General features: G+C 46.5%; 1 protein-coding gene across 2 annotated transcripts in view; it reads right to left on the bottom strand.

Annotated features, from left to right (window-relative positions):
* KIAA1549L (KIAA1549 like) overlaps positions 1-26,061 on the bottom strand; it is a 316,042-nt gene that overhangs the window by 7,488 nt on the left and 282,493 nt on the right. For both annotated transcript variants that reach the window (XM_061381086.1, XM_061381085.1), the window contains exons 17-20: positions 18,993-19,343; positions 7,032-7,129; positions 4,347-4,495; positions 3,063-3,214 (exon numbers count right to left, since the gene is read on the bottom strand). In XM_061381086.1, coding sequence (XP_061237070.1) covers positions 3,063-3,214; positions 4,347-4,495; positions 7,032-7,129; positions 18,993-19,343 — 750 coding nt within the window. The remainder of the gene's footprint in view (positions 1-3,062; positions 3,215-4,346; positions 4,496-7,031; positions 7,130-18,992; positions 19,344-26,061) is intronic.

The following is a 26,061-nucleotide window of genomic DNA, read 5'->3' as shown; positions in this document are numbered from 1 at the left end:
ACACCAGCTGAGGGTAGGCTCTTTTTTCATCTCACATGGATGTGGTTTTTGTTCAGTTGCTAAGACATGTTGGACTCTTTCTGACCCCATGGACTACAGCATACCAGGCTTCCCTGTCCTTCACTGTCTCCTGGAGTTTGCTCAAACTCATGTCCATTGAGGTGGTGATGCCAGAGGGTGAACATTTTCTCCAATGGAATATCTTTCTCAAGCTGAAAGAATATCTGAATATCTTTATCAACTGGTCCCTCTGAACCTCCTGTGCTGTCTTTCAAATGCGATAAAGCATCCGACCTCCCAGCTTGGTCCCTGGCTACTGTGTTCCACGCAAGGGGCCATACCTGCTTACCTGCAGATAGTAAGTGGGCTCCATGAAAGACCCATCTAGGCTGTAGCAATCATTTTTCTCTTAAAAACAGCTAATAAGAAACTAGCTCTCCCTCACACTGGGGATGGGGTGGGGGAATGCGGTGATCAAGTCATCCTGTCCAGAAGATTAGGTTTTGATTTGCTGGGTTACCTTTCCTTCATTTTTAAGGCAACATGAAACCAGAGGCATCAGAGTTATGTCGCCATAAGCCTGGCTAAGTGTTATCTCTAAGTATCTTGAAGGCAAGGGCCAAGGTTTTATAAATACATCTGCTGACTCCTGCCAGGCACCCAGCGCACCCTGCACACAGAGGGTGAGCTGACAAAGCTGCAGGTTTACTGACTAATTAGCAAAAGTTAAGTACCATCTACTTTCTGAAAAGTACACATTATATTTAGATTGCTAGTGAAATTACGGAGTCAAATAAAATCTGAACTGATCAACGCACACCCCGTGATTTCAGCTGTTTAGAAGAGCTGAGCAAGACAAAGGAAGCAAAAAAGGCCCACTAACAACCAGAACACAGGCCAAACACTCCCACACTAAAATGTGTAGACTTATCAGTAGGGAATGCCTCTAGTTACTCTCTTAGAGTTTATTTACTCCAACTCTACAAACAACTCTAATGAGCTCAGACGTGCCTCATTTGCAGATAATAGTACATTAGGCAAAGCATATTTAAGGGTGAGTATATCTGAAAGTTGGAGAAGGTAATGGCACCCCACTCCAGTACTCTTGTCTGGAAAATCCATGGATGGAGGAGCCTGGTAGGCTGCAGTCCATGGGGTCGCTAAGAGTTGGACACAACTGAGCGATTTCACTTTCACTTTTCACTTTCATGCATTGGAGAAGGAAATAGCAACCCACTCCAGTATTCTTGCCTAGAGAATCCCAGGGATGGGGAAGCCTGGTGGGCTGCCGTCTATGGGGTCTCACAGAGTCGGACACGACTGAAGTGACTTAGCAGCAGCAGCAGCATATCTGAAAATGGGGACATTGGCAGCAATAGAAGGATTGAGCTGGGAGCAAGGTCAGGAGAAAGAAAAACCATACTAAGCCTTGTAGTAATTCCAAAAAGCATAGTTTGGAGATGTTTGACACAGGGGAAGTAATTCTACAAACCATCAGAGCCCATCTTACAGAAGTCATTTTAGTACAGTGAGGCATAATAATGATGTTGAATCATTTGTTAAAGACAAATTAAATCATGTTTTTCTTCTAAAGAAGGGGAGAAGGATGTAATTCATTCCAGAATGTTAAAATTCAAGATAGCACATATTTTAAAGATATTTTGGCAAGTAAAGGAATGAGCTTTTTTTAAAGATAACTTTTTAAATATACAATTTTATTTATTTATTTATGGCAGTGCTAGGTCTTCATTGCTGTGTGAGCTTTTTTCTAGTTTCGAGAGCGGGAGCTACTCTCTCTCTGCACTACTCAGGCCTCTCCTTGCGGTGGCTTCTCTCGTTGCGAAGCACGGGCTCTAGAGCACAGGCTCAATAGTTGTGGCGTGTGGGCTTAGTTGCTCTGTGGCATGTGGAATTTTCCCGAATCAGGGATCGGGAGACACAATGCATGTGTCTCCTGCATTGGCAGGTGGATTCTTTGCCACTGAGCCACCAGGGAAGCTCAGGGATAAGCTTTGATCACCAGGAAAATTAATAAATATGTAGGGTAGTTTTACCCTGACGATGCTTAAATGTGGCATCACTACAATAAGAGCAGACACCAATGCTGGGGCTGAAGTGAACCTGAGGGGTAGACAGAATGGACCCCAGGGGTCTGGACAGAGAGAAAAGTTGACACAGGCCTTGGGTGTCAACGTGTATTGACAAATGCTGAAACAAACGCTAAAATGAACACAGGCCTTCAGAAGACAGCCTGCCTTTCTTATCCGTGACGGAGGGTCTCACACCCACTCTAGGGGCCATCACTGTGCTACTTCTGTTTGCCTGCTTTTTGTTTTTCATTTGGCAGTGCTTTAACAGGTGGCCGAAAGGCAGGTCTGGGTGTGCATATTCAGGTTCAGCTGGTTGCTGCCCCTCTTTGGTCTAGGCTGGGCCAAGTCAACTGTGCCATAAACTCCTACTCGTATAAGGAAGAAACCAGGGGACTGTGACAAGACAGTCTTCAGCTGAAGACATGCAGAAAGCCTTCGGATCTACATGCAAAGTAGTTCTGTCCTGGGCTTCTAATACTTCTTTTTCTGGTATTGCAACTAAAATTCATATAGGATTTTAAAGTTGAAAGGAACAAACTTGGTAAAGGCTTTGGAGCTGGGAAGATGCAGGTCTGAATGCTGGATACATCATAGGAACAACAATAATACCTACATTATGGTCTTGTGTAGATTAAGACAACATAAATAGAACATCTAACATGGTGTCTGGCACATAGAAAATACTCAAAAATTGACAGTTAATATAAAAATGTATTTGATTAAGGGTGCCCTCCAGGAAGAGGTGGAATCTGACTGAAAGTGGTTCTCAGACATCTCTATCAAAGGATATCACCACCACCACCACCAGTCCCTCAACCCCAACCCCCTCCAATTGCCAACTGCCTCTTCTCAAGGCTGACTTTCGACACCTGGTTGGTGAGAGGGGCCCTGAGATAACAAAACACTTAGTCTCAGCCTCACATTCATTTTCTCCCTGAAGTATGTCAAGCAGGGAATCAGCGAGGGTCTCACCGAATCAGCCCACTGGCTGGGGAGCTCGTTCTCTCCAGCGTAGGACATCCAAGCCTGGTTCCTGTAGGACGAGGGGGGCGTTGGGATGAAGTAGCCGGTGAAACCAGGTCTATTGGCAGCTGGGATGGCGAACACTGCTGGCACCGTATTACCTGGCATGGAGGAGATGGATGGGTGAGATTAAGCCAGCGCCTTGCCCACTGGGCTAACATCTGCACAAGCTCGGGGAAGCTGGGAAATAGGAGGATTCTGGCATTGGAGAAGGAGCTCCTGGGGGGCGGGGGGCAACAGATTTCCACCTGTAGCCTCAGCCCCTGCTCACCTGCCCAGACAGTAGTAGAGTCACCTGCTGAGACTTGGACCTGGCTTTCTAGAGATGCAATGGCTCAACTCCCCTTGCCGAGCCTTCACCAATTCCCCCATCCCCATCCCACACCCCTGATCTGCTGGCAAGAGGAAATGACACCTTGGTGCCCGGGGTTTTCCTCCCAGAAGGATGGGTGTTCTTAAAGAGCCAAGAAGAGGAACCAAAAGGAATGGGTTTCATTGGTGGAATTTCTGGACACACTATGCTTTACTAAGTATTGACAACTGGGTGTTTTAGCCTAAAAGGAATGGTTTGGTTACAAGAAAAAACCCATTAGGGCATGTCCAAACCTCCACGTTCATTGTTTGTAACAGCGAAACACTGGAAACAACCAGTATGTCCCTCATCAGGGGACAGGATCAACTGTGGCATATCTCATAATGGAATACCACATGGCAGTGTAAACAAATGAACTGGATCAATATGAGTGTAGCAACCTGGAGAACCCTTGCTAACAATGTTTAATCAAGAAAATAGTGCAAAAGGAAAGGTATAGCTTGGCATCACTTATGTAAATTTAAAATATATATAGCATTAATACAGTATATTGTTGTAACGTAGTGAAAGGTTAACACCTACTACTTAAGGACTGTAATTACCTCTGGGGAGAAGGGGAATGAGTTGGGGGTAGACAGTTGTATCCAGATTGCTTTTTTTAAAGGTCTGAGGTCTGGAAAGATGTTAACATCCACCCTGACTGTAATATATCTTAGTATTTTGTCAGATTTCAGATATTGTAAACAAATAAAAGCAGTAGCTCTTCTAGCCAGGGCTACAGGAGATCCAGAAACACAGCCGCTTTGATCCCTGAGCCTGGCGGACAGAAGGTGAAGAGCGGGGGAGGCAAAGAACAGAGGTAGAGGGGGTGACGCTGGGGCAGGGCGCGTGCTTCTTCCAGATTTTCTCCTCTAGCCCACCTGAGTAATTTAAAGCCGACTGATCCAACTGCGCCACGGACACGGGGCCTCGGGACACCTGCGCGAAGGAGGCGCTGTCGTGCAGCTGGGCGGGCTCGGGCCCCGCGGACTCGGCCATCCTAGTCTTGCTGCCAACGTCTGAAGTGGACCTGGGCGGGGAGAGAGGCCACCTTAGCCGCCTGCTGGGACTGCGGCCCGCGGGGTGAGGCGGGGCTCCCGGGGAAGCGGGGGAGCGCCTCGGCCTCCGAGCGACAGGACTGCTGGGTCTTCGGGCCTGAGTTTGCAGCCCCCGGCCCCCTGATGACAAAGGGGGCCTGCACGCCCAGACCTGGAGCAGCCGTCGCGGTGGCCGAGCTGGAGTCATTTTTAGACATTCAAGGTCAGTGTTCCCCTGTGGGTGACTCTTGTGTCTCTAGGGAGTAGAACACTTCATCTCCACAAAAACATGAGCCAAGCAATTAGCACTGGGTCTTAGCTGGGGATGGTCAACCTGGCAGGCGATGACATCACCGGCAGCCAATGGGAAGGCTTCGTCCGGAGAGCGGCTGGAAGCAAGAAGCCCCAAGCTCCGGAAGCTAGGGCTGGGGTCTGCTCTCTGGAGCAGAAGCCTAGTGCTTGCCGAGTGTTATGAATGCGAGAACACGTTTTTGTTCCACAGGTAAGCAGAGAATCTGGCCCACTTAACACCCATTTCCACTTAGTGCTCAGAAAGCCAGGTAATAAGAGGGGGCTAGGGTGGGGGCATTGGCTTCTCACCCCAGTATAAAGGGTGCTTTAGCCAGTCTCTGTCTTCTCTTTGGCAGAGGCACTCCGGCTTTCCTAAAATTCAGATGGAAGGAGGCAAAGACAGCCACAACAGGTAGCAGGCTGCCAGCCCACAGGGCCACCCTCTGCACAGGGGTGCCAGGGAGCAGGACAGGAGGCAGGGGTCTGAGTCCTAACTACCTCCTCTCTCTGAGCCCCAGTTTCCTCAAAGAGGAGGGTGACTCCATCTCAAAGGTTCCTCTCTGGTCCAACCCTCTGGTTTCCTATGGAGGAGTGACCTCCTGATACTTGGCGAGGATGACAAATGGTGCAGAAGGACATGAAAGGAGAAATAAGAAGTAGGTGCGGGCCTTCAGCAAATGTAGCATGAGTCACTGATGACAAGCTCCTCCAATTCAGAACCCTCAGGAGCAACTATTCCCCAGGGAGGGTCAGACACAGGCTGTGAGGATTAAACTCCACAGGAGGTGGGTGGGGGGGACCAGGACCGTGGGGTCTCTCTTCTTTCTCCTTCTCTCCTTTTCTCACTCCCACAGCTGTGGCTTCTCACGTGCTGTTTCTAGGCATCAGCTACTCCTTTGGAAAACCATCCTGGGAAAATCCCTGATTCTGCTCCGCACACGTGGTCACCTTTGAGGACTCCCAGAGCCTCTGAGATCATTTAGGCCTTTGCTCTCATTTGACAGATAAGGATGGAGAAGGCAGTGGCACCCCACTCCAGTACTCTTGCCTGCAAAATCCCATGGATGGAGGAGCCTGGTGGGCTGCAGTCCATGGGCTCGCTAGGAGTCAGACACGACTGAGCGACTTCATTTTCACTTTTCCCTTTCATGCACTGGAGAAGGAAATGGCAACCCACTCCAGTGTTCTTGCCTGGAGAATCCCAGGGATGGGGGAGCCTGGTGGGCTGCCGTCTCTGGGGTTGCACAGAGTCGGACACGATTGAAGTGACTTAGCAGACAGATAAGGAAAGAGGAGCCAGACAGGTGAGGCATCGTGCCTGGGGTTACCCAGCAGGCTACTGGCGGGTAAGGTGGAACCCTGGTCTGCTATCCCCACCCCGCCCCCCCACTCTGAGCTTGACTGGGGTCAAAGGGTGATGTCTACACACAGCTCAGCATCCTAAACTGCTGGAAATGAAGGGAGGGTTGTTTCTGAGGAAAACTCATTTCTTTTCACCGTTTTCACCAAGTTCAGACCTGTGGCCCACACAGAGCATGACAAGCATTTTGGGGCAGGCTGTGGTAGGAAGGCCAGGGCAGTGGCCCGTATGGACGCCAAGGCACAGTGTCTCTCCCAGCCCTGGACATACTGTCTATTCCAATCTCCCCCAGTGCTCTTGGCTGTTGTTTCCTGTCTATACGTAAAGCATGTGCTTTTCATAGTGTTACAGAGCAAAGAGAATGCTGAATATATGCTTCCCAGCTGACCTGTCCAAGTTCATGTACTTTCAGCCTCTCTGTCTTGGAAGGCAAGAGTTAGGGCAGGAGCCAAGACACACTGCTCCCCAGCCTCTTGGACACCACCCCTCAGTAACAAAGGGTCTTCTGACACACACACCTGCAGGAGGTACCCAGACTTGAGACAGCTGTTGTGATGGCCCAAACTGGAATAATTTTTAGATGCTCAATGTCAAGGCATGAGGTTTTCAGGGTATGGGGCAGTTGACCTTGGGTTTTTTCAACTGTGGGTTCTACAGGACTTTCCATTGTCGATGGTAAGAAAGTAGGCCAACCCTCTGTGGCCCCCACTTCTTTCATGGCATTCAAGGTACCCTGGTCACATGATTGTCTATACAGGTGATGCACATGATTGTCTATACAGGTGGGGCAGGGCATGAAGGAAATATGTCAGGGCAGGGCTCACAGGACCAAATCCTCTGCAAATATCCCAAACAAGGCAAAGAAAGGAATGTGTTACCGCCTGAGGGAAGCGACAGCCACAGGGCCCGTCCGTGGAGGCACAGGTGGAGGGGGAGAGCCCATGACCATTTCAGGAAGCTGGGAAAACCTGTAGGCCTGAGAAAGAGAGGAGCAAATAGGGAGACACATGTTAATATCTGGTGCTCATCAACACACAGGTTCTTCTTACTTAAAAGGGAAGCAGACTTCTGAGGAGTCTGCTCCTCAGAAAGACTTTCCTTCTTTCCTCAAACGTCCCCCTTCCATCACCCTTAACATGTCCCCAGTCCCCTCTTCTGGAGAAGGCAATGACACCCCACTCCAGTACTCTTGCCTGGAAAATCCCATGGATGGAGGAGCCTGGGGGGCTGCAGTCTATGGGGTCGCTAAGAGTCGGACACAACTGAGCGACTTAACTTTCACTTTTCACTTTCATGCATTGGAGAAGGAAATGGCAACCCACTCCAGTGTTCTTGCCTGGAGAATCCCAGGGACGGGGGAGCCTGGTGGGCTGCCGTCTATGGGGTCGCACAGAGTCGGACATGACTGAAGCAACTTAGCAGCAGTAGCAGTAGCAGCAGCAGTCCCCTCTTCTGTCTCATCTACCCCCACTCTTCCCCTTGGCGGGCCCTTGCAGTCAGAGTCCTTCAGTTGGTCTTAGAATCCGCCAAGTTGTTTCCTGCCTTGGGCTTCCCCAGGAATGTTTCTCTCCTTTCTTTCTTTCTGTCATTCATCCAGCCCCATATTCCCTTGGAGCTCCATATTCTGTTTTATTTTTTTTTATCATAGCAGTTGTCACTCTGGTATTATATCATTGCTTATTTATTATTCACAACAAGACTGTAATGAGGGCAAGGGATCTGTTGTCAGCTGTATCTTCATGCCTGGAACAGTGCCTGTTATATCCTGGATGGGCAATAAATATTAGATAAAGAATGAATCATTGATTGTGCTTATTTTCTCACTCATGGAAAGCAGATTTCGTGGAGGAAAGCAATGGGTTTGGAGTCCGGAATATGGGTTGAGGTTTGCTAATAAATAGACTTATTGTCCCTAAGCAAGTCAGGTGACTTCTCCAGACCTCAGTGTCTTCTGCTGAGATGGAGACAAGGATGCCTTGCTCAGAGGGGTGGGTGCAAAGCAGATCAGGCCAGGCAGTGTATGTGTAAGTATTTTATGATCTATAAAGCACTATTTAAACATAAGGGATCAAACTGTCAAGTGAAGATTGTAATTAACTTGGGAGGGGAGAAAAGAAAAATGGTCAGCGACAGGACCAGCAAGCCAGACCACAGCCTCTGAACAGGAGAAAATCTAGGAATGCTCTCTACAAAGACAAAGCATGGCTTGTGCTTCTTATTCATTTTTTTCTATAGGTATCATGGCCTGCCATATCTCTTAAGGAACAAGATGATAGGGCTTTAAACCTGAAGGTATCCAGACAAAAGGTAGCAGAGAGAGAATCCATAAACAGGATTCTTTAAAATGAATGAGGGCTTTTCCCTCCAGCATTATGGGCTTCCCACATGGCACAGTGATGAAGAATTCACCTGCCAGTGCAGGAGATGAAAGAGATATGAGTTCAATTTCTGGAGTAGGAAATGGCAACCTGCTCCAGTATTCATGCCTGGAGAATCCATGGACAGAGGAGCCTGGGGGGCTACAGTCCATGGGGTCGCAAAGAGTCAAACATGACTGAGTGACTGAGCACAGACACATTAGGGCAGACTACCTACTCATAAGGGCCAACCCACTAAATAACAAGTAGATCCTAGGTGAAACATGGCTTTTAATGCATGCTGGAATTGCAAGATGTAAGGAAATCTTAAGGATTCCCACCCACTATCCACCCTTTCCCTCCCACACCATAGCAAACTAAAATAAAAACTGTGAGCTGAAATCAGAGGTGGAAACAACGAGTAGTAAACAAATGTGAAAGGTGAGATTGCCTGGAAAACAAATGCCATATTGGCAATCAGTTAAGCCTGGGATAGGCAAAGTGAGGCAGGTAAAACCGAGACCCTTACAGCCAACCTAGGCTCTCCGTTTGGTTCAGTCATTCACGCTCTGTGGACACGTCAGTCCCTCTGTGCCTTATTTTTCTATTATTTATTTTCCTTGTGAAATAAGGCACTCAAATACTTTGTGGGTTTCCACAAAAAAACACTTCTTTAGCCATGAAACCATTCTGACATAGCCCGAATACATAACCAAATCAAAGCAGAACTGCTCTGGTAGAAGTTGAGGGTGGGGATGCCCTGGTGAGTTTGACCCTTTGCTTACCTGCATGATGGCACCTGGGGACTCCCGGAACCCTACGGTTTTCCAGAGTTTGAAAATCATTGTCCTTCCAGCTAGGCATTTACACTATTATCAACAAACCAACAAGTAAGGACATGCCTTTCCCAAAACAGAGAAAGAGGTGTCTAGCCCCTCATCTCTCTTCTGGCTTCTCCTGATATCAGCAGAGGAGACAGACAACTTATTTTTATCCCTGGTTCTTGGAAGGCATACTCTGTAGTCAACACAGTTTTCCAGCCAAGAAAATGCATTCGGGGTCTCTATCTTGTAACAGTTAACCAAAGAATTGATGAAAAGTTCTGAATTTTTGACAAGTACCAAGGGAATTTCCTACTTTGGATGATCTTCTCCAGGTACAAAGCAAGCCTGCACAGGAGATCAAGGTCTCCTTTGGTCTGTACCCTTGGTGCTCCTGGGAAGCTACAGGGTCACATGAAAAGCAGAAAGGCCACCTTTGCCCCGGGCTGAGGAATTCCCCTCAGCAGTGTCTTCCTCCCTTCCCTGTGCAGTTCCCCCATGGGTCCCAGTCCTCCTGGATTTGCATTCTGGCTTCTTTTCCATGTGTTTGGAACCTGACTGCCTGCCAGCTGCCTTGTGACTCAGATCTCACTGGAAGCTATTGTTCAAAACTGTTACCTTGTTCCAGGTTTCTAGTTCCTGGAACAGGAACAGTGACAGTGGCCGTGAGGGGCCCAGTCTGGCACCCAAGGACACCATCTTTTGGGATCCCTGTCCTCTGGCTAGAAAGGAGATCAGACACTCGGAACTGAAGGCAGGGTTTATAAAAATAGCTCGTAGTTCTCCCAGGTGGAAGAAGCCTGGATATAACAAGAAGAGGCTCCACTTTGAGCTCAGAACTTTGGTTGTAAAAGTAGAAGGGACATGGTCTGCTCAAGGTTCCCGGTCCCGATGTCCTTGGGCAGGGGGCGAGGGGGTGGGTCAGGGCCATTCTTTCTAGCAAACCCAGTGGAGAGTGAGCCCAGGTGAGACTCCCTGTGTGCTGGACCCTCCTTGTGCACGTGCATCCATCCAGAGGGGGAATCTGGTCAAGATCAACCTTGGCGGGGGGTAAAGGGGGCAGCCTGCAGTTGGAGGAACAGATCAGGGTCTCAGGCTTTGCACTGGTGGGAGAGCGAGGACTTACAGGCCAAAGCCACCTACTCTAGTTGGAGGCCACTGTCCAGAGCCAGCCAGTCAGCCCCAGGCCAGAGCGGATATGCCAGTTTTTCCATTCCTGCTGACAGCGCTGGCTTCCACTGCGTGGCGTCCCTTCCACCGCACTGTGAATACTGCTCAGCCCAACCTGTGTCTACCTAAGGCCCCATGCAGCTGGAAATAACTTTATATCCTATTGCACGAAGTAGAATCTTCCAGAGGATAGTTCTTATTTAGTTGAAAACAGAGGGTGTGGTAACTGAAGACGGACCCCATGGTGAAAACCCAGTGTTTATCTTGATCTCTCAGCTTACCAGGAGTTACTGAGAGCAACACTGGGGCTCTCAAGGGCCTGGGATTCATAGAAGGTTTGAGCTGGAAAGAACAGGAGACACCAAGACCTCACTCCTTACCTTAACACAGAGGCAAAAGGAAACCCAGAGAAGTGAACTGACTTGCCCAAAATCACATAGCCAGTTTAAGGGCGCTGTCTCAAAATTCTGAGCCAAGGGTGGCGTGGTGCAGAGCATATGGGTTTGGAGTTAGACAAAGGTGGAGTTGAAACCTGGCTTGACCTTGACCGGGTGCTTGACCTCAAGTAACTTACCTCTCTGTACCTGTTTTCTCATTAGGTAATGAAAGTAACAGGATCAAACCCCATTTCAAAGGCTGTTTAAAAGACTCATTTTATATGTTGATGTGATGTCTGGCACATAGTGGGTACTCAATAAATGATATGCTCTTCCTTCTGAGACAAGATAATATTTTGATACAGTAATTGTAGTAACCAAGACCTTGCCACCACAGTTCCTTGAATCCAGGGCCCTTCCCCTGCCCCAAGAACATCCTGCCTTCCTGCCCCAGGGAAGGAAGTTCACTATCACTCAAGATGGCCCAAGAGCCAACTCTTCCTGGCATTTCAAAAGCTAAAAGCTATTAAAATGCAAGAGTTTAGGATTTTGAATATCAAAAACCTAAGCCCTTAAAGCACTCAAAGCTGATGCCAAAACAAACTTTGAAAGAAGTGAGGTACCTTTAGACCAGCGGTCCCTAAGCTTTTTGACACCCTGGACCTGCTTCATGGGATACAATGCTTACGTGGAACTGGGGAGGGGGGTGGTTTCAGGATGATTGAAGCGTATTACATTTATTGTGCACTTTATTTCTATTATTATTACATCAGCCCCCCCTCAGATCATCATGCATTAGATCCTGGAGGCTGGCAATCCCTGGTTTAGACCACTCTGCCCCTGTATTAGGCAAAGACCCTTAAGTAAAGAAGAGCAGAGCTTAGATGCTAATGAGCCTGGAGAAGGGGCTCTGTGTCCCATCTCAATCTGGGAGAACAAGGGATGGAGAGGAGAGAATAAACAGAAGGACAATGCTAGAGAGCGGAGAGGGGCAAGGGTGTGTGTGTGTGTAAGGACGATGCTAGAGAGGGGAGAGGGGCAAGGGCGTGTGTGTGTAAGGGCTAGAGAGGAGAGAGGCAGAAGGGAGAGAGAAGGCTCAAGCATGGAAGGAAGGGAAAGAGAAGTCTGGAGAGAGCTTGTAAGCAGGGGGACCAGGAAACAGCTGTGCTCTCCCCAGACCAACACCTGCAGACTAGGTGGAAAGGAGCGCTTCTCAGAGGTGCCGCCCAGAGTAGTTAGATGAGAATAAAATGAGACCAAGTACTGAAGCTTTCTTCACCCTCTGACCATGCTTTGCACCATGTAGCCACCCACCCCTACTCCTACACACACACAAAATAAGCTTAATCAGAGACGGGGAGGGAGGCCCTAGCCTGAGACTGAGCTTTTGGCACTAGAACGCCATTACAGAGAAACAGTTACCTGTCTTGCACACCTGAGTTTGTGAGCTGAGCTGCATATTTCTCTCCTCCCTCCCTCTCTCCCTTTCCACGCAGCATTCCTGTACAAAATGTGATTTTTACTCACTTGAATGATTTCTCTAAGCCTGAAGGGATATGCATTTGCCAGACACTGGGCACGCTGTTGGTTTTCAAGGGGGATTCCTCGGGGCAGCCCATAGGCAAAGATCTCCAGCCTAGGCTGTCCCAGTTAATATGGAGCAACCTACCTTCACACACTCTGGGAGTTGCAACACCCCATTGTTGGCAGCTAGCATAACTGACTCCATCTTGGGCCTGTTCAGTTCCTCCTGTCCTTCCATTGACCCTACCCGGGACTGTACCGCGTGGTAAATCACTTCTGTGCTGTCAAGGGCTTTGTAGTTAATAGATATCATCTAATGATCATTAGGTTCCAGGTGGCCTCTCTGCTCTGCTACTCTCCAGTGATAAAGGCTTTCAAGATGTAGTCCCTGCACCCATAAGACTAATTACCCATCATAAATCTTGACTTAGGAATGCACTGCCTGACTCCCTGTCCCCCAAACCCTAGGTTAACTATAAAACTGTCCCAGTAGCCCCTCTGCAGTGTTTAGTGCAGCTGCTAATGCTTCTGGATCGCTCCCTGCCCCATCCTACCCTGTACGTAAGTTACTCTATACTATAATACTGATCCATTGATTACATGGAACTGCCTCATTTTTCAGTCTCCAGATACCTTCTTGGTTTGTTGGGTGTCCTCCATCCTTAAACACCATTCAGCACTGCCTAGGGTAGACCTCTCCTGTTGTTCCAACTTCACCAAACTGCCAATGACTTTTATGCAAGAACTAACATTGACCCCCACCCCCCCCCCACTTCCTGCCCCACCAAACCTGCCTGGATGGGAGCTCAGAATAGATTCAAATTAGATTTGGAGAAACACAAGAAATGTTTAACATTTTTTGAATCCAAGTGCTGTGGATGTAAATTCCTGCCTGATATGCCTGGTTATCTCATCATTAAGAAAGTTTAAGACGGAGTCTTTTGTTTTATTTTTGAGGGGAGAGGAGGAAAACAGGCTATAATCTTCTCAATTCTATCTTAGTAGAGATGTCTCTCTTACAAGGGGCTATGATAGGAATGAACAAAACCCCATCCAACTTGGGAGGCTTCCTGATAAGAAGAGCACACGCTGAAGTTTAGATTTGAATTCTCATCAGAGCCTGGGACAACCTTCTGGCTTACCTGGCCAGAGGGTGGACAGAACATGGGCTTTGAAGTTGGAGAGCCCTGGGTTCCAGCCCCAGTTCTGTCCTGTGTCACCCTGGGCAAGCTTCTTTACTTCTCCAGATCTCAGCTTCCCATGGAGTACGTGGGGGATAGTAATGTTGACTTTATGGGGTGGTTCTTAGATCAGAAGAGACAATGTGCGTGTATGCTAAGCTGTGTCTGACTCTGTGTGACCCCACAGACTGTGGCCCACCAGACTCCTCTGTTCCTGGGATTCTCCAGGCAAGGATTCTAGAATGGTTGGCATGCCCTCCTCCAGAGGATCTTCCAAACCCAGGGATTGAACCTGCATCTCCTGTGTCTCCTGCACTGCAGGTGGATTCTTTACCACTAGTAACACCTGGGAAGCCCTGGAAGAGACAAGAGCACTTAGCCTAAAACCTATTTAGTGGGAGCGCCATAGATAGCAGCTGTTGTTATTATCACTGTTAGTTACATTTGTAAGGCCTCTAGTGGGGAAGATGTTTTGACCCTGCTGCCTTTCTTGGAGGGCTTCCTGGGTAGCTTAGTAGTAAACAATCTGCCTGCAGATGTAGGTGACACAGGAGATGAGGGTTCGATTCCTGGGTCGGGAAGATCCCTGGAGAAGGAAATAGAAACTCCAGTATTCCTGCTTGGAAAATTCCATGGACAGAGGAGTCTGGTGGGCTACAGTCCATGGGGTCACAGAGTCAGACACAACTAAGCACGCACACATACCTTTCTCAGCATCCCCTAATCTGACGCCAACAGGAAGGCTATAGGATATTTTCATTCCACTTGGCAGAGACCCATTATGGCTGCTAGCAAAATTGGATTGGTCATTAGGTGTCAAGTCCAATTTCTTCACAGATTCAAGGGGTAAAATATGATCAAGAGTCTCCTGAACTGCGGTGCAGGAATCCCCAGCTGCCAGCAATAACCTTCTCCATGATATAAATGCCATCAGCCTGGCCGAATGCATTTAGAACCAGCAACTTCCAATTATCCCCCAGTAGAGCTTGGAGCACTTCCTTTTTGGAAGCTGAAAAGTAATCATAGTTATCATTCTAAATTGCCACCTTGTCCATTGATTTCCATATTATCATAGCACAAGAGGGCTTGGCAAGAACTTGGGTTAAGAATTATCATTGCTACTGTGTATTGTTAGCCATTTCTCTTTTCATTAAAATAAGGACCTCATGTGTTGTTGGCAAAAGAAAACCTTAACAATGAAAAAACTTCCTTTGATATTTGGTTTGATGGATAGTCTCTCTGCTGTGTTATTTCTCAGTCTACTTCCATTCTTTGGTGGCTTCATTTTTTCAAAGTATATAATACTAATGTTTCTGCCTTTCTTGGCACAACTGCCAATCCTGAATTATAGCAAACAGAACTATCTAAGCTTTCATATCCCCACAATGACATTTTTAGATGGTTTTGTTAAATTGAGGCATATGGATGTGGGTTGTGGCATCTTCTGGCCTGTCATTGGAAGACTCATCCCAGTTGTTTAAGTTTTTCTCTCTGAAATTCAGATCTGTTCACAGATCCCCAGAATCTGGCCTCCAGCTAGAGGGGCCCAGTCATTCCTGAGGATCATCTTTAAATAGAAGTGAGGCTTCCCTGAGCACCCAGAGCATGCTCTTAAAAAGAGTATAACGGGGTAGAAGAAAAAGATGTCATCTCAGAAGTGTCAGGAAAAGGGAGATAAGCAGTGGAACCCAGTGGGAAAAAGAGAATATTTTTATAATAATGGCTACATTTATCCAGTAATTCCATGTACCAGGCTCCATACGAAGCACTCTGATTAAAATCCACTAATACCTGTTGGGTGCTAAGTGCCAGGACCATGCTGAGCCTTTTTCATGAATTATCATCCTTTCCCCACTGCAGCTCTCTTCTCATAGACAGGAGGCTCAGAGTTACGGTCACCGGGTAAGGTCATACAGTTGGTGAGTGCCATCCCACTCTGGGTAGAGGGAGAATTTGGGGATATGGTCAATGTCTGGCATCAGAAAGGATGAGTCAATGAAACTGAAGTCAGTATGGATCAGTGTAAGAATGGATACAGGTAGCCCTCCCCCAAAGGACAGCCACTTTATGTGGTAAGATTAGAGTGTTTTCAACATCTCAGTGAGAAAATCCCTTCTTTCCCCATAAAGAACAGTACCAATTTAATGGGCAATTAGTTAAGAAAACTGTAATTGTGGAAACTGTAATACGACTGTCATGGGAAAGTATTTTAAAGTACCTGATTTGCAAGGCTCAGTGAGCATTTTTCTAACTCTTTCTGAAAAAAAGGGTATGTGGATTCTCATCTGATGGGAGCATGGCCAGTGGCGGCCCCAGAGTTGCTGGCACTCTTCTGGAAGTCAGTGCTTCTTGAACAGATCCAGCAAAGTTCCTGGATGGCAGAGGCAAACTCCTACTCCTGAAATCTGGGCATTGACCGTAGTCTTCTATTTAACTTAAACATTGTACTGAGGGGACTTCCCTGGTGGTCCAGTGGCTAAGAGTTCACACTCCCAAAGCAGGGGGCCCAGTTTCAATGTTTGGTTGGGGAACTAGATCCTGTCTGTTGCAACGAAGACAGCACAGCCAAATAAATAGTAAATATTAAAATAAAGTCCTTTAAAACATTAAGAATTTTGCACTGTATTCCACCTATATCTCAGGAAAATGGGATGCAAAAAAGATGTCCCACATTCACCTATTTCCTTCACTGACTTTGCTCTCTGGGTTTGCATATCACAGGCTGAGAAAAATGACTCTAATATCAACTCAATATCAGTTTTCCTTCTGATAATGTTGTACTTTCCCTAAATTGGCTTTTACTTAATGAAAGACCATAAAGTGAAGGCACTCAGTCGTGTCCGACTCTGCAACCCCATGGACTGTAGCCTGCCAGGCTCCTCTGTCCATGGGATTTTCCAGGCAAGAATACTGGAGTGGGTTGCTATTTCCTTCTCCAGGGGATCTTCCCAACCCAGGGATCAAACCCAGGTCTCCCCCACTGCAGGCAGACTCTTTACCATCTGAGCCACCAGGAAAGCCCAAAGTGAAAGTCGCTCAGTTGTGTCCAACTCTTTGCAACCCCATGGGCTATACAGTCCATGGAATTCTCCAGGCCAGAATACTAGAGTGGGTAGCCTTTCCCTTCTCCAGGGGATCTTTCCAACCCAGGTATCGAACCCAGGTTTTCTGCATTGCAGGTGGATTCTTTACCAGCTGAGCTACAAAGGAAGCCAATGAAAGACCATGTTGACCAGCAAACAAATATTCTGGCCCACCTGGTCATTCAGCTTCTCACTGCAGGTTTGTGAGTTAATATTAATAATAAAGCAGTTTCAGTGAGTTTAAGCAGCATGATCTGATCACCCTGGAGTGAATGGACAAAACAGAAATTCTGCACCTGCCAACCTAAAGACAAACTCTTGCAGTGATGATGACCTCATCCAAGTACAGGTGTCCCTGCCCCAAAGGCTCAGTTTGAAATAAATTTTGGTCTCTCCTGATAAGAGTTTTATCAACAGGGCAAGGCTGGGCCAGAGACTGACATTCAAAGAGAAAGACTGAGGGGATTAGGAATAGTGTTAAGATATCTCAGGGACCTGGTGAAGGAGGGAATCTGGAACAAAGAACAATAAGGAAGTTCACAACAGTGTGTAGATTAGGTAGTTACGTAGCATAACAGCAATTTACTAAGTGCCACTGTAGTGGTGCTGTTGGAGGCTGGTGGTTGAAGTTATCAAAAGGCTCCACAAGTTCATAGGTGTCCCGAATAGTCTACTGGAAAATGAAAGAAATAATACGATAGAGAGACAATATAACAGCAGAAGGCAGGTTAAGAACATAGCCTTTGTCATCAGATGGCCTGACTTTGGGTCCTGGCTCCGCTCCTTCCTGGCTGTGTGACTTGAACAAGCTGTGAAACCTCAGTTTCAACGTCTGTAAAATAGGGATAAACTAGTAACTGTCTCAGAGGCATATAGTAAGAACTAAATAAATGAGTTACCATACTTATAACACTTAGATCACTCCCTAGTAACAGTGAAGCACTCAATAAATGTTAGCTTTTATTATTGTTGTTCACTCGAGAAGTTGTATCCAACTCTTTGCAACTCCATGGACTACAGTATGCCAGGCTTCCCTGTCCTTCACTAGTTCCTGAAATTTGCTCAGATTCATGTCCATCAAGTCAGTGATGCCATCCAACCATCGTATCCTCTGTTGCCCCCTTCTCTTCCTGCCTTTAATCTTTCCCAATATCAGGGTCTTTTCCAATGAGTTGGCTCTTCACATCAGGTGGCCAAAATACTGGAGCTTCAGCTTCAGCAATAGTCCTTCAAATGAATAATCAGGATTGATTTCCTTTAGGATTGACTAGTTTGATCTCCTTGCAGTCCAAGGGACTCTCAAGAGTCTTCTCCAACACCATAATTGGAAGCACCAATTCTTTGGTGCTCAGCCTTGTTTATCCAACTCACATCCACACATGACTGCTACTGGAAAAACCATAGCTTTGACTATATGGACATTTGTCAGCAACGTGCCTTCTCTAGCTTTTATTAGATAACTACATATCATAACCACAATTTATAATGCTCTATTAATGAGTAACTTGGAGATAGGGCATGAAATATTACAAGGGTTGAATCTATATATCACACAAAGCATTGTCTATTATGGTCTGTGGCTTATAAAACTATGTCCCTTTAAAAAGATTATCTATAGATGCTATGGTGATGAACTAATTAAATGCAAACTAATTAAAATGGTTGCTTAAATCATGGAAACCTTTAGTCACTGGGTACTTTCTCAAATACTGAAGTACAGTTACTAGTTAGTGAGATGATCATGACAAACATTTATGGCATTTACTGGGTGCCTGGCATCCGTCTAGTACCTCATGTTAATCTTTACAACCACCTTAGGAAGTCGGTTGTTTTTCTTATCTGTTTATTTCACCTGTAGAAAATCTAACATCCCCAAGTCACAAAGCCGCTGAATGCTAGAGCTGGAATTCAAAGTCAAATCACCCGCCTCCAGAGCCTCTGCTCAGAACCACGTGCTCCACGGCCCCCTGATATGGGGCCTTGGCCTACATTTTGACATTTAAAGGAGGTCCTTGCCCTTGGGGTTGTAGAAAACCACCAGTGCACAAAGAATGAGGTCTGGCCTTCACAGGAGGGATAGAAAAGGAAATTCATTCAAAAACGTGCTTCAGCTGGACATCAGGGCTTACCCGTGCGCCTGTGCCCATAGGACTGAAAGATTTAGGCTTGGATCAGGGAGGGAGGACGGGATGAGAGCCCAGCAAAGGTCGTCTCCAAATCCCAAGATGGCTCATCACAAAAGTCCCCACCCTGAGACCCCTGTGGGCACACCCCAGGACAGGCAGATCTGATGATGACAGGCAGATTGGAGGGACGTCTGACTTACCGGCCGGGGCAGACTGTACTGGTACATTTCTGGGCGGTAGGTCGGCACCCACTGCACCCCAGCCCTGGGCCGGGTCATGGTTCCCGGAGCGCTGGTCACCACCTCGGAGTAGGGCAGGTGCTGGGCGGAGCCGTAGGCCTCCGGGTGCCGGCCCTGGCCTGCATGGCCTGCCGATGCCAGGCTGAAGGCCTCCTCTAGCAGCATGTGCATCTGCTGCCGGACCTCGTCGATGGAGGGCTGCGAGCTCAGCGTGGAGGTCTCCGAGTGGCCTTTCACCTGCCTCGAGCGGCCATAGCCCCGGGGCTCGTTCACTCTGTCGATGTTGGTTTCCTCTATGATCTCAGGCTCCGTCTGTGGGACCAAACAAACGCCCCGCGATTTGTTAATGAACTTTCCTTCTATTAATGTTGTCTGTAACTTACTCTAAAATGTTCCATTTGGACAAGTGATGTTAGGCATTTGTGCTAATTTATGTTATACCCTAGGTGCCCTCTCCAGGAATTAACACTACAGGGCTATTCAGCTCATATTGTATCAGTGAGGCCATGCTCCAACTATCTATGTGAAATGAACCTTAGTTATTGGAGCATAAGGAATGCATCTGCTAAGTCGCTTCAGTCGTGTCCAACTCTGTGCGGCCCCACAGACAGCAGCCCACCAGGTTCCCCTGTCCCCGGGATTCTCCAGGCAAGAACACTGGAGTGGGTTGCCATTTCCTTCTCCAATGCAGGAAAGTGAAAAGTGAAAGTGAAGTCGTTCAGTGTGTCCGACTCTTAGCGACCCCATGGACTGCAGCCTACTAGGCTCCTCTGCCCATGGGATTTTCCAGGCAAGAGTACTGGAGTGGGGTGCCATTGCCTTCTCCAAGGAATGCACCAGGCTTTGCTAATTAGCATAATGAGGATGAGAAATGGCTTCTCACTGATGACATTAGCAGTGTCCTTTAAATCAGGGGCCCCCAACCTCCAGGATCTAACGCCTGACGGTCTGAGGTGGAGCTGTGTAATAATAATAGAAATAAAGTGCACAATAAATGTAGCGTGCTTGAATCATCCTCCTGAAGCCACCCCCCAACCCCAGCCCCAGGCCATGGAAAAACTGTCTTCCACAAAATCTGTCCCTGGTGCCAAAAATGTGAGGACCGCCTCTCTAAAACCTTTCACTGACATTCTTTACCCTTATGTCTTTTAGGTAAAGGAATCCAGAGCACCTTGTAGTCCACACCCAAGGGTTGGTGTTCTAGACCATAGACTAACTCTCTAAATGGTCCTGTGCCCAGGGATTGAGCCAATTGCTGGTTGCCTGATGCCATTTATCAGAGAGAGTAACAAAATCAGATCTCAAAGTGTGGAGCCCTTAGAAGCTCTAGGGTCAGGGCCCAGCAGTCAGTGCCTTAAGAAACCCTTCAGGAGGTTTGGATGGTTGCTCAAGTTTGAGACCCACCGCTCGAGAATGTTCGCCTGCCTTCTTCCAGTGAAGCTTCCACTCCGGAAGCAGTTGCAGTACCCAAATGGGCAGAGAGTTGGGACTTGAGCAGCTTCCAGAGCAGGCTGCTTGCCCTGTGTTATGTTTGCCAGCCTGTGAATGCTTATTTAATAAGTCTGCATGTGTGGCAGGTTTTGCTCTGAGATTTGCTTTTGTAATAAGATGATGGTGGGACTGTGGAGACTAGTTAATCCACATCCACTTCAACTATGCCCATGGCTACTGCTATCTGCTAAAAGAACCTGAGAGTTCTGTGTGAATAAGCTAGCATAGATTAGTTTGCCACCCTGCTCTCCATCCATGACACAACTGACACCTTAGGAAAATTAGAAAATACAGATAAACAAGTGGAAAAGGGCAGAGAAGCCTCAGGGCAAAACCAAGAGATGAGGAACTGCCAAGAAACGCCACCAAGTTGCTGCGCTCAGGCAAATGCTGCCACAATGACCAGGTCTAAAAGGCCAGGCGAGAAGATAAAAGACAGCACAGGAAAGCTGTTCCAACTGGAACGGTTACTTCATTTCTTGATGTTTTGGTTTCCTCGTCTGCAAAATGAGGATAATAAGACCTGCCTCAAAGGGTTTTATAAGGATTGAATGAGATGACCGAGGTAAAGAATTTAGAACAGTAGCACATGGTAAAAACACAATAATGGTGGCTTTTATCATCATCATAATTGTCATTATTCTTTTATTCATTCAACCACATGTTATTTATCACAGAGCACTCAGATAGGCTTCCTGGTGGCACTTCCGGGTGGGAAAGAACCCGCCTGCCAACGCATGAGACTTAAGAGACGTGGGTTCTATCCCTGGGTCTTGAAGATCCTGGAGGAGGGCATGGCAACCCCCTCCAGTATTCTTGCCTGGAGAATCCCACGGACAGAGGAGCCTGGTGGGCTACAGTCCATGGAGTTGCAAAGAGTCACCGAGAGACTGAGCACACATGCACAGAGCACTCAGATACAGAAGAATGTGCACATTAAGAAAATGTCACCAGGGAACCCATTCATTAAGGAGAGCCCTTCCCTCCTTAAAATCTAGATGCGGAAGGTCAGAACTACATTATTTTTCATGTTTTAAAATTTTATTTACTTTTCTTTAGTATTAATACACACACATTAGAGAAGAAATAAAAAAAATACAGAAAGCATGAAAAAGAAATTAGACATCTCCTGTAACCTTATCACACAAAATTAGGGCTTGTATAGTTCAAGATCAAAAGACAAGATTCTCTGCCAACTTGCAAGTCTAGATTTATCAGCACATTCACAAACAGTGAATAATTCAGAATACTATTTTTATATCAACACAAGCAAGGATAGATTTATGGAGTAGAGTGCAAAATTATCTCCGTGATAATAAATAAGAACTCAAAGACATTTCATGCCTGGGTGTATGCCTCCAGATCCTGGGCTGGAGATGCACTGGGGCTCTTATGCCTGGGGGTTCTTTAGGGAAAGGTTTGAGATCACCCTTGGGGAAATATGCTCCCTGAAGACCCCAGGGATACCTTCTAGAGTAATGAAAACAACCTCTTTTTTTCGGTCGTTGTTAACTTTTCATTTTTTGTATATACCTAGAGCCTGTTACACAGACTGAAGGAAGTCTGAAAGCAACTTCTGAACGACATTTTCATACAACACTTAGAACATTCTGAATGGAACTCCAGAGCCTGAGGGACTTGAGGAGACTGTTTCACTCAAGCCCTATTTTAAGGCTGAGGAGCTGGAGGCCATAGCAGTTAAGTGACCGACTCTGTGTCCACCAGAGCCGGCAGCGGCACAGTCTTGCTCTCCCAGCTCCAGTCCCAGGCACATCGTGCTGCACCCCGCTGCCTCTCACAGCTCCCTGTCAGTGCTGGTTGCCACCCACACACTGCCTTCCCCCTGACATCTCCTGTCTCCCTGGTAAATAATGGATGCCTAGGGCTACACTGCTCCCAGGTGGAAGATGAATGGCGCTGAGGCAGGCTATGAATCTCCCCTCCCGTCAGCTGTGCTGTGCATTTCCAGTCATACTGGTGGGTCTCTTATTATGTGAATTTATAGTTGTGCCTTCAGCAGAGCCAAAACAAGCTTCTTAGCAACAACTTCCTACTCTCCCATTTTCCTAGGATCCCTGGGGTGGGGCTGTACAGATTAGGGAGGGGGTTCTCTGAGCAAGGCTTGGGGAAGACATTATCTTTACCAGGGAGGTGGAGATACATTCTGTAGAATCCCATGGCTTCTACCCCATAACACCCCAATGGAAATCAACCTCTGCTCACCCCGCTCAAGTTTTCATCTTGTGCGGGGGGGGGTCCCTTTAACTGGAGGGACCAGAGTCATAACCCAATTGTGACCTCAACAGGTTTGCGCTAAAGAAGTCCTGTATTCCCACTGTTCTCGCTTGGTTGTTTAGTCTCCTGATGTCTATGGAATGGGAACAAGGCGAGCGCTCATTATTTCCTGGGATTTCCCATTTTCATATTTGATTTGCTTATTTAATCTCAAACAAGTCTGAATTGTCTCTGAGCCCATTTTACTCATCTCTCGTGAGCTGAGAATAAGGCACTTGGCATTCAATAAAGCTTTGTGAAACTGAACCAAAATGGAAAAAAAAAATCTGTTTAATTAACCACGAGTATTAATAGAATTTGAGGTTATGATAAAGGGCCATGTTCCCCCCAAAATTTCCTCCAACACTGCGGGACCACAGATAAGGTACATGAACTCCCTACGCCTCAGGCTCCTCACCTGAAAAATGGGAGCACTAACTGTGGTCTGGGATGTCCCTTCTGGTTCTTACATTGACTCTGATTTAGGCTGATTTCTTGGACTCTGTCTGCTCTAATAGAATCCACATTCCTCCTACAATCGTGGTTCTTGGGAGAATCTGATGTCCACTCATAAGGGCAATCCCTCTTCCCTCTGTATCGCCTCTCTCCCTACCTCAAAATATATGAGTAGTGATAACTTTTTTCTTTTACTTAACAGATAACTGTTGATTTCAACCCCATGATCAGCCTTGGGTTGGGAGTTGCACATGTAATTAATAAGATAGTGTCACAGTCCTCAAGGAGCTCTCAGTCTACAGAAGGAGACAAGTGACACAACAATAATAATAATACCAGCAAATGTTTACTGACAGCTTGTGTGCCAGACACTGTTCTAAGTGCTTTATATAAATATTACAATAATCTATGAGGCAACAACTATAGCTATTCTTATTTTACAGTTGAAAACATTATTGAGGCATTGACAGATCAAATATCTTGCCCATAATTGGTGGAGCTGCATTTTGAACCCAGAAAGTCTGATTCCAGTACCCAAGTTCTCACCCACCACATATACAAACAGATCCAATACCGTTACCACAGATGTGGGCTCTTACAGAGGGACAGGCTTCCGTGACCAGGAAGACAGACTACAAAGTAATACTTGAGATAATAATCTACCTCATCAGATTGGGCTTCCCAGGTGGCAGTAGTGGGAAAGAACCCACCTGCCAGTGCAGGAGACGTAAGAGATGCAGGTTCAATCCCTGGGTTGGGAAGATCCCCTGGAGGAGGGCATGGCAACCTACTTTAGTATTCTTGCCTGGAGAATCCCACGGACAGAGGAGCCTTGTGGGTTACAGTCCATAGGGTCACACAGAGTCAGACATGACTGAAGCGATTTAACATGCACACACACCTCATCGATTACTATAAGGATGTAAAGCATCGATGTCCAAATATCAAGTGTTTAGAAGACCGTCTGGCACAGAAGCAGACACTTTCATATTATCTGTCTCCTCCCACAAACTGGGGGCTCCATTAGGGCTGGGTCAGTGTCTTACTGCTATATCCATAGCCCCCAATTCAGAACTTAGCCCAAAGCTGAAACCAGTAATTGCCTCTTAAGCAAAAGAACTGAACAGAGCAGGTGCTCAGAGCTCCTTGAGGACCTGAGATGTGCCGGTCCTGTGCTAGGTTTTCCATTTGTGGCCCCTCACCAATCCCCGAGGATCGTGTGGTTGTCCCCATTTTCCAGGTAAGACATATGTGTCAACTGGTTTGACCTGCTCCAAGTCCTTCTCCCTAACGTGCACATTTTTGAAAATACCTTTTGCTTTTATTTGACAGAAAGGGGTGACAGGCACAAAGACAGATCTCAGTGTTGGCTGATGGTTGGCTCGGGTACAAATGTCAGTGGTGTATCTGGGACAGAGAATATATTTTTAAACCTCCTTAACTTAGGGTTTACCATACTTACATTTCCAACCTTATAATTCTGAGAAGCACTGGGGAACTTTTTTTTTTTTCCCAAATGATTTTTATAAATCAATCAAGATATACTTCAATAAAAATTCTAAGAACTAAATCAGGGAATGTCTGTTCATGGTAGAAAATTAGAAAACATAGATAAGCAAAAGGAAGGAAATTAAAATCCACTCTAATCCTATCACCAGAAATAACAAAATGTTAACATCGTGACCTTCGTGCATGTCCTTCCAGCTGTTTTCTATGCATATGAAATAGAATGAAGATTATGAATGCTGGCATATTCCCAACGCCCTCCCAGTTGCTCACCCACCCCACCCATCACCCTACTCCAGTTAGCGACAAAGAATCCTGGCTTGGACCATCTCAGTTTCTCCCCTCCTCTTCTTCCAAGCAGAGCCCACCACTTGGCACAAGATTCTCTGGCTTTTGTGATGGAGAACAGAGAGTATGGGAGGGCACTAAGGCAGAAGGGGAGAGGGCTGCACGATTGTCTTAGTGGGGTTTTGGGTAGAGACGCAAAAGCAGCTATGTAGCATGTGAATGGGAAAGGAATTAAGGATATTGAAAAAGTATTACTGGACATGACAGGATAGCCTTCAGATACAGAAGCAGAAGTAGGGCTTTCCTGGTGACTCATGCAGTAAAGAATCTGCCTGCAATGCAGGAGACCCGAGTGCAGTCCCCGGGTCAGGAAGATCCCCTGGAGAAGGGAATGGCTACCCACTCCAGTATTCTTGCCTGGAAAATTCCATGGACGGTGGAGCCTGGCAGGCTACAGCATATGGGGTTGCAAAGAGTCAGACACAACTGAGCAACTAACACTTTTCACTTTCTTTCATAACTATTTAAAATGTACTTTTGTTGATATAATTCTTTTGACTTAGATACACTCTCAGACTAAGCCATCTGGGTCATGATTTTACAAACAGTATAATCGTACACATATATATTTTGTAAATGTATATAAATTAAATATCCCATTTAATAAAAATCCTTCTACATATATGAATATATATGGATTTATGTATATATAAAATAGAAGTATATATATTTTGAAATCTTTTTATACAACATTGCAAATAAATATCTCTGTCAATAAAAATATGGTATTTATAGGGAATAACTTTAAAAGATTTCACTGCATTCTGCTATATGGAGTTTTCAACCTATATGTAACTATCCACTCTTTTATGTAGTTTCCCAACAAAAGTGAAATCTGTATATTGTGGTTAGAATTCTGAATATAACCATGCATTTAGCCTTATGTTAAATTCCTGGAAGTAGAATTACTGAGTTAGAGAAAACGTACATATTTAAGATTTTGGATACTTATGGT

This window comes from Bos javanicus, chromosome 15 (genome assembly GCF_032452875.1).
Source record: "Bos javanicus breed banteng chromosome 15, ARS-OSU_banteng_1.0, whole genome shotgun sequence".
NCBI lineage: Eukaryota > Metazoa > Chordata > Mammalia > Artiodactyla > Bovidae > Bos > Bos javanicus.
This window is presented reverse-complemented; position numbering and strand designations above follow the sequence as displayed.